Genomic DNA, 9,001 nt, shown 5'->3' with positions numbered 1-9,001 from the left:
TGACGGTAGTACATCAAGATCGTCACCACGCCGTCGTGCTGATGGAACTCTTCCCCGACACTTTGCTGGATCGGAGTCCGGGGATCGTCATCGAGCTGAACGTGTGCTAAAACTCGGAGGTGCCATAGTTTCGGTGCTTGATCGGTCGGGCCGTGAAGACGTACGACTACATCAACCGCGTTGTGCTAACGCTTCCGCTGTCGGTCTACAAGGGTACGTAGATCACACTCTCCCCTCTCGTTGCTATGCATCACCATGATCTTGCGTGTGCGTAGGAATTTTTTTGAAATTACTACGTTACCCAACAGGTGTACAAGTGGAAAGATGCCTTGCCCAGTGTTCATGCAGGCCTTGATTTTCATTTGGCTGAAGAAGGGTGGCAAGTATGTTGCATTTGATCTGCATCGACAGTTCCTCCCTCCAGACCATCCTGATAGGGAAGACAAGAAGAACTTCACAAAAGGCAAAGTTGTCCATGAAGTAAACGAGATTCCAACATTTTCTGGTGCGGATGTGCTTGCTCAGCTGAAAGCTCTTAAGCCTGCCGGTGAAGGGAAAGGCAAAGGCAAAGCCAAAGCCAAAGCCACAGGCGAAGACGAGGGCGAGGGTAAAGGAAAAGGTAAAGGGAAAAAATTTGAAGGATATGGTGAGACGCACAACTGGACTCACATTACCCCCTTCACGTAGCTTCCCTATTTTAAGGACCTCAAACTTCCATACAACATAGACGTGATGCACACCGAAAAGAATGTCGCAGAGTCCCTTTTTCGCATGATCCCCAACATTCCTGATAAGACAAAGGATAATTTTAGTGCTAGATTTGATCAACAGAATATTTGTGATAGACCACGTCTACACATGCAGCCTCCCACAGGCAGTCGAAAATCTTGGTTCAAGCCAGATGCTGACTTCGTACTTAAAAAGGATCATAAGATGGAGGCATCAAGTGGCTGAAACACGTCGTGAAGTTCACTGATGGTTATGCGTCGAATATAAGTAAGGGGGTCAATCTTTCAACGGGCAAAGTGACCGGGCTCAAGATTCATGGCTATCATGTATGGATTGAGCGGATTATGCCGGTGATGGTTCGGGAATATGTTCCCGAGCGTGTCTGGCGTGTGCTTGCGGAGTTAAGCCATTTCTTCCGCACGCTTTGTGCTAAATAAGTATGTCCTGAGAAGATAAAATAAATGCATAAGAAGGCACCGGAGTTGATATGCAAGCTAGAGAAGATCTTCCCGCCAGACTTCTTTACTCCGATGACACATCCCATTTTGCACCTCCCAAACGAGGTATTGTTGGGGGGCCCTGTGCAGAATCGTTGGCAGTACAGCCCTGAGAGACAGAACAAGCATCTGAGACAGAAATGTGGAAACAAAGCTAAGATTGAAGCTTCCATAGCTGAGGCAGTTATCCTAGAGGAGGTGGCAGACCTCAGGACAGCCTACTATCCGGACCATGTTCCCACGTTGCATAATAAGGTGTCTCGATACAATACAGAAGAACCCAAGTATAAACCCAAGTTGCCTCTATTCATCGGGCAAGGTGGTAGGGTTGGATGCTCGAAACCTTATCTCATGCCACGAGATGAGTGGGAGGATGTCATGTTCTATATCTTGCACAACATCAAGGAAGTTGAGGATGAGTGGATGAGGTAATACTTTTGCACCATTCTTTTAGTCAATTCGTAATGTTCACTTTGCCTAGTTCTTATACCGCTTTTCTTATTATAGTTGAACTAGGCAAAGCGGTATAAGAACCGTAATGTCAGATACTTCTTATACGCCTTCTGTTGGTTTAGTTGAACTTAAACCATCAACCGTCTATGCCGGAGTTGATCTCTTTATCGCCGCTACCCAGGCCACACAAGTATCTGCCTTACCCATGCCAGAAAGAGTACCTAAAGGGTTGGGAAGTTGTGTTCAAGGTGTCGCCGCATGGTAAGCTACCGGACCCGAACGATGATGATTACTACAACATAAACCCCATGACATACGAGGGAGTGTTCTATCAAGAGGAACATGATGACTTGGTCCGAAACAACGAGGATGATGACTTGGGTTATGTTGACCTGGACCCAAACGACGACGCATCATGGATTGATGGTGAGGCAGTTGTGAAACAAAGAGACATAATTATGCTTGAAAAGTTAAATGAAGATGCTGACGATGAGGAAGAGCCTCCACCTCCTTCAGATAACGAAGAAGATATGCGTGATAGTGATGATGAGACCGGTCCACAAATAGATTACAATAGTGATGATTCATATGGGTTCTAGAAAATGTAAGTTCTTTTAATGATCATTACAATAGTATGCTTAATGTGCTCTTCTGGTATTAATGTTTTTCCTGTATGCTTGTTTAATTGATATCCTTACTAATTGTTTATCCTCTTCTCAATGCAGGTTTGCTAATCATGGGAAAGTCCAGCGGCGCCAGTTTCCTCAGTAAATTCAAAGGACTTACTCGGAGTGGACGAGCCCACAAGGTTCCCTCCCGACTACGCGAGGATGACACCTCACAGGGAGGTGGAGGGGTCGGGGGAGGCGACCCTAGAGGAGGAGGCGGTGGGGGGAGAGCCCCTAGAGGAGGAGGAGGTGGGGGAGAGGCAGCCGGGGCAAAAAACTCCGGGACGTGTCCGAAATAGGAGGGTCTTCTTCGATGCCCTCCTATACAGAGGCACCTTCTGAGTCTAAGGAGGAGGAGTATGTTCCTGATGGCGAGGAGGAGGAGGGTGAGGAGGAGGAGGGCGAGGAGGAGGAGGTCGAGGAGGAGGGTGAGGAGGAGGGCGAGGAGGGTGGAGGGGAGGTTGATCCCGAGTTGTGGGGTGACTTGCCACCGGGTGCTCCGCAGGGGTGGCTGCATGGTAATGCCGGACTACCTACACCACCTTCTATCGAGGAGCACAAGTGGCTCATTGAACCTGTGGGGACAGAGTAAGTGCCTCTCAATCATATTTTCAACACATGACAACATTTTCTTATTGTACACATGGCAATCATTTGATTCTTTTGCAGAAACTGGATCCTTCGCGGAAAGGGTCGTAAACCGAACGGCCTTATCACTGTCCTGTTGAAGGAGTTTTGGCCTGGCGTATTCTGCCCGCGGCCAGACAGGGACCCGCAGCTGCGGGTTTTGGCCATGAGCTGGGCCCACTACGAGGCTTGCAGCAACGTGGAGTACGGGATGGCCGCTAAGGCCGTGATCACCAAATTTTGGGTAAGTTCTCTTCTGAATCACTTGTCTTCAGTTTCGTTCATAGTTTACCATTGAATCACTCAACTCATGCCTTGTTTGCTTCTGGTTTATGCATGATTGCAGCAACTCTATAGAGTTCTTGACGAGCACAAGGCCAGAGCCGGCGTGGTCTTGCTTGCGGCTGCGAAGAACAAAGCTCGTTAGTTGCAGTACGAGGTGCGCTGGGTTGCCGTCTCGCAGTACTACCACATCTACCTACAACAAAAGATGACCAAAACTCAAGCGCAGAGGCAACGCCTTACCTTGAACAGGGAGCAGTTCATGATGGTAACTATTACTAACTTATCATTGTTTCAAGCAGTCAACTATATGTTTCGTGCTCACATGTCATGCTTCCAAAATTTGCATAGGTTGTTCCTCGTTGGTGCTATGGAAGGCATGACGGATGGGCGAGTTTGGTGCATAGGTGGCTCGGCGACGATGCAGAGTTTGCTGCCAAGAGCATCAAGGCCCGGGCTAACCGTGGAAAAGACGGGACACACGGCCAAGGAAACAGGAACCACTTGGCTTCAAGGCCATGAAGGTATATCTATATGCATGATGCATTTTTGTTCTTCTTTACCGTCATGTTCTTATGTATGGCTAACTTCTGTTTGACGTTGCAGGAGAACAAGTTGAAGAGGCCACTCTCAGACATTCAGTCGTGGAAGCTGGCCCGCGAGCGGAGTCATCCCAAGGAGGGCGAGAGCCAGTACTACGGCAAGACCGAGGAGCACCTGGAGTCTTACACTCAGCACTATCAGAAGTTGCATCCGGATGTTCCTGTTCCTGAGGTCGCCCAGTCTCAGATCGACGACACGGCGGTGGTGGCCATCCAGGGGAAGTCACATGGCCGATATCCGTGTTTCGATGGCTTGATAACTCCTTCGATCTCGTACACACGGCTTCAGTCTACCAACCCGAGCCAGTTAGAGAGTACGGGGCGTTCACAGACTCCCTTAGCCTGCCAGCATGCTGTAAGTACTTCCCCTTTATCTTTTTCTCTCTAGCATTCTCAGTTCATTTTCAGCATTGCTCACTTAGAAACAACCTAAGTTATGTAGGCATATAAGGCCTTTGTCGAGCATAGGAATCTCGAGGTGCGAGAGTACTTGCAACGAGTGAAGGCAAATGATGATTACAACCGTCAGATGGTGGCAGTTAGTTTTGCCCTCTTAAAACCAAGCTAAATTTTTGCACTTTCATTCCTTCTGACCTTCTAGTTTGCTTGTTTAACTAACATCCAAGCTATGTTGGCGTCTTGGAGTAACCGCACGGATCCACCACAAATGGGACCCCCACCACCACCTGTGGGAGAACCCCCACACGTGCCCATGTTTGATGAATGGGTGGCACTAGGCAGTGATGGTCCGGTTAGTACATTTGCCTAACTACTGGCAAACTAGTTCTCGTTCATTCAACACTATCATATCGTATTTACCGTTAGAATCTTTTCTGAAACATGTAGGGGACCGGTGGCTCGACTACTGCTCCGTCGACCCCAGTCACTCCGATCTGGCAGAGTGATGGTGGTCGCGGTGGCGGTTTTGGCGGAGGTGGTCTTGGTGGTGGTGGTTTTGGCGGAGGTGGTCTTGGTGGTGGTGGTTTTGGCGGAGGTGGTCTTGGTGGTGGTGGTTTTGGCGGAGGTGGTCTTGCTTGATGTCGATGATGATTCTGTGCATGTGGTCGTCGTGCCATGCCTTTCATGTTGCTACTTTTATGATGTTCCATGTCTTGCACTACTTTTATGTTCATGAACTTCCGCCGGTGATGATCTTTAGATGATGATGAACTTGACTATGTTTAGATGATGATGATGATGAACATGAGTATGTTTAGATGATGAACTGTCATATTTCTGCATAATTCCATATTATTCTGCTTTGAAATGTTGTCAAATGAATTGAAAAAGAGAAAACAGGGAAAATAATAAAAAAAACTATGCCTACAGCAAAGCCATCGGCATATATAAGCCCAGGAGTTACCAAGGCTTGCCACATGGCAGATATATGCCTACGGCAATGCCGTCGGCATAGATTTTCATCTATGCCGACGGCTTTGCCGTAGGCATAGCCCTGCGTCTAGGAGAAACCAGGGAAAGACACGTGGCAGTGCTATGCCTACGGCTTTGCCATAGGCATAGCACTGCCACCAGGAGCACCACGGGACGCCACGTGGCGGAGGTACGCCGACGGCTAGGCCGTCGGCATAGATTTCTACCTATGCCGACGGCAAAGCCGTCGGCGTACCACTGCCACGTGGCGTCCCATGACTCGTCAGCGCTTTTGACGGCGCCGTCCGTTGCCGTCAGACGGAAAAACACTTCCGACGGCTAAACTATGCCGACGGCTATACTACGCCGACGGTCTGACAAGACTACGCTGACAATATCTACACCGACGGGTCTATGCCGACGGCAGCCGTAGGCATAGATCTATGCCAATGGCAAAGGACCTATGCCAACGGCCCCTGGCCGTAGGCATAGACCGCGAGTCCGGTAGTGAGGCAAGACTCACGGGCGGTGCTTGATTCTTGGCGGCCTCTGGCGTGGCTGCCCGAGACGGCGGCCTCTTAGGCACAGCCGTCTTGGCGTGTGGCACACGACTGCCACAACAACCAACGACAGCGGCGGTTAATCCCAATTTGCAATGAAGAAAATTATGGATCTTACTTGCTTCTTCGGCGCTGGAGAAATTAATCCGCAACCATGATTCCTGGCAGGAGACGAGCATGCTGCATGCATTGCTATGTATTCATCCCTATAAGAAATCAATCAAGGAGAAAGCCAACTTCTATTGTCTCTTTTCTCAATAAAGGACTTTTTATTGAATAGACATATCGAGGTGATACAATCATATCGAAAGAAAGCCCAGCCTCTGCATAGCTGCACACAGCCAAAACGTCCAGAGCACCCTAAAAATAAAATAATTTGATACAATGCCAAGCAATAAATCGTGTCCAGCCTAAGGAGCGGTAGATCCTATCCGTAAATCACACCGCCATTCATGGGGTGGAAAACCTCCCTGGCCGTACGCTCCAGCCGGGTAGACGCCATCATAAAAAGGTCACTGTCCTCCGGTTCTGCAGGATAGATCACGTACGGAGCGATCGTGTACAAGCATGAATAACCTGCATAGGAGATGAGACACTTTTGTTGTTAAAAACCACATCATTCCTGGTAAGCCACATTGCCCAGCATAAGGCCGCCGCTCCCACAAGAATATGTGTAGAAAATTGTTTATCAAGACCCCGCAACCAGTTGCCTAACATATTCCGTGCAGTACGTGGTGGGTATAAATTCAAAGCTACGTGGACCACGGCCCAATCTGCCTGCGCGAACTTGCACTCAAAAAATAAGTGTTTGATAGACTCATCATGTTGACAAAAGACACATGACTTGGGCCCATGCCAGTTTCGTCATGCCAGATTATCTCTAGTTAGAATGACTCCTTTGTTTAGAAACCAGAGGAAAATCTTCAGTCTTAGAGGAATTTTTAGCTTCCACAATTTCCTTTTATCTACCGGAGCATCACAATGTACCATTGCATCATACATGGATTTGACGGAAAATTTGCCATTCTAATGCAAGTTCCATCGAAAAGTGTCCACCTCATATGACAGTTGAATGTCATGCAGGCGAGTGAGTAATTCATTCCATGTTGCCAGACGAGTTCCCAAAAGATCCCTACGAAAAGAAATATCGGGGTTTTCTTGTCCTAAGACTTGTTTGATCGTGACAAATTTATGTCTAACAATCCTATACAAGCTCAGATGTTGCACCATTAGTGAGTTGTCCCCTAGCCAGGTATCTTCCCAGAAATGAACCTGAGAACCGTCCCTAACCGAGAAGGTCCCAAATTGGAAGAAGAATTCCTTGGCCTTCATGACACCACTCCAAAAATGTGAATCCCCAGGTTTCCAATAAATTTGAGAAATGGCATTGGATCCCACATACTTGTTGTGACTAGTTTATAAACCCACTTGCTGAGAAGAGCGATGTTTTTAATCTCAAGGTCTTGGATTCCCAGGCCCCCTTGACTCTTAGGTCTGCATAATATGCTCCACCTAGCCAGTCGATATTTCTTAGTTTCATTATCACACTGCCCAAAAAATCTGGATCTAAAGTAATCGAGCCGCTGTAGAACCCCTTTCGGCAGGTGGAAGAAGGACAACATACATAAAATCATGTTGCTTAGGATTAACATGATCCTTCGACTGATAATTTTTCCTTGAATCAGCGATCGTTCGGAATCACTCATATAATCCTCGACGATGGAGACGCACGGCATCCTGGTGCGGTTCTCTGCGTACTCCGTCGACTGCAGCGCGGCGCAGTGCGGCTTCATCCAGCGCGATGGTGCGCGGAGTGACGGCAGCGAGGCTAGCTGTGGCAGAACGACGACGGCAAAGGCATGCATCAGGAAATCAATCGGCAAATGCAAATTTGTTGTCTTCTTGTGATTAAGAATTAAGAAGACTCTCTCTGATCCGTTGTGCTTTTCTACGAGAACTGCTTCATCGAATCAGTCATGAAAGGCCTAGTACGGAGCAATCAAGAGCAGCGAACTACTTGGTACTCATACGTCACAACAACGATGGATTTGTAGTGGTGTCCTCCGGCCACGACCGTCGGTTCCATCGCAGCGCAACGGCGTCTACATCCCGACAACGACTGCGCCAAGACAAGCGACCATGCGAGGTTAGTTGTGCAAGTCGACGCGCTCCGGCGCAGACGCTCGTGGCTGTGGCCTCTCGTGGCGGCGAACGGCCGGTACCCCGTCGGATGGCGCCCTTCGGCCAGATGGCCTTCATCTCTAGGCCACCGGCGGCGGTTAGGGGAAAATTCCCCTCAGGAATTTGTAACCGCACGGGGAAGGATGAGAAATCATATCTCTTTGGCGATTTTACAAATTAGCTTTTGGATTATTTGATAATCCTGCAGAAGTCCTTGTAATTTTATGTTTAGCCTCAAGCTTATTGAGACTTGCGGTTTAGCCCTTTGGCTTATTCAAAATTACAGTAGAGCGGTCGCGCTCGTTGGACTTATCAAGCCATTGGGCTTGTTATTTTCAGCACTTTAACCATAAGGTTATTTTTATTTGCGTTTTATGCCCTAGGCTTCAGAGCAAATATACATGATAGACCATCAGGTCTTGCTGAATTGCATAATAATTGATTATGCATCATTTTACATCATGTAAAATGATCGTTTGAGGCCCCAAGTCCTCATATATGTTGCACAAGTTTGTTTATACTGCTGCATTTCTTTGTATTACATGTGTACTACTGTTGCAAAGCAATATGTTGATTTCATTATTTGCATAAAATATGGAACTCGCTTGCAAATTTGGGAAACATAAGGTAGTGAAGTGTAGGAAACTGCGTGACTATGTCAATTTTACAATTCTCACAAGGAAATGGACAAATGCCATCTACTGCATAACTGCAGATTATTCACCGTTATTGTGTGGTCTACGTGTCATTCCGACATAATGACTACCTTCAATTTGGCACACAACTTATGGATTGCATTATGGCAACAAATTAATTCATTCACAACTGTGAGGTCTACACCATCATGTGGTGATTACTTTCAATGTATTTTAATTGACACAAGGTTGTGAGATGCTCCATAAGAGTGAGGTCTACACTACTTAGTAGTGATTATCTCCATGTGTTCAAAGCAAAAGTGATGGCACAAAACTTATGACATAGCCATTATGAGGCCTACACTGTTGGTGCCTACCTTCATGATGTTTTTCCAA

The 9,001-nt window shown here is 47.5% G+C and overlaps 1 protein-coding gene across 1 annotated transcript; it reads left to right on the top strand.

Moving 5' to 3' along the window:
- Positions 1 to 3,823: 3,823 nt before the first annotated feature.
- LOC147986776 (uncharacterized) lies at positions 3,824 to 4,896 on the top strand. The gene is made up of 4 exons (XM_087542150.1): positions 3,824 to 4,213; positions 4,301 to 4,400; positions 4,485 to 4,609; positions 4,705 to 4,896. Exons 1-4 carry the CDS (start codon positions 3,824 to 3,826, stop codon positions 4,894 to 4,896), a joined length of 807 nt encoding a protein of 268 aa, XP_087398276.1.
- The last annotated feature ends 4,105 nt before the right edge of the window (positions 4,897 to 9,001 follow it).

The sequence above is a fragment of the Triticum urartu genome, chromosome 2A (genome assembly GCF_056163025.1).
Source record: "Triticum urartu cultivar PI428250 chromosome 2A, HENAU_Tu73, whole genome shotgun sequence".
In the NCBI taxonomy this organism is placed as follows: domain Eukaryota; kingdom Viridiplantae; phylum Streptophyta; class Magnoliopsida; order Poales; family Poaceae; genus Triticum; species Triticum urartu.
Note: the sequence above shows the minus strand (reverse complement) of the source record. Positions and strands in the feature narration are given on the sequence as shown.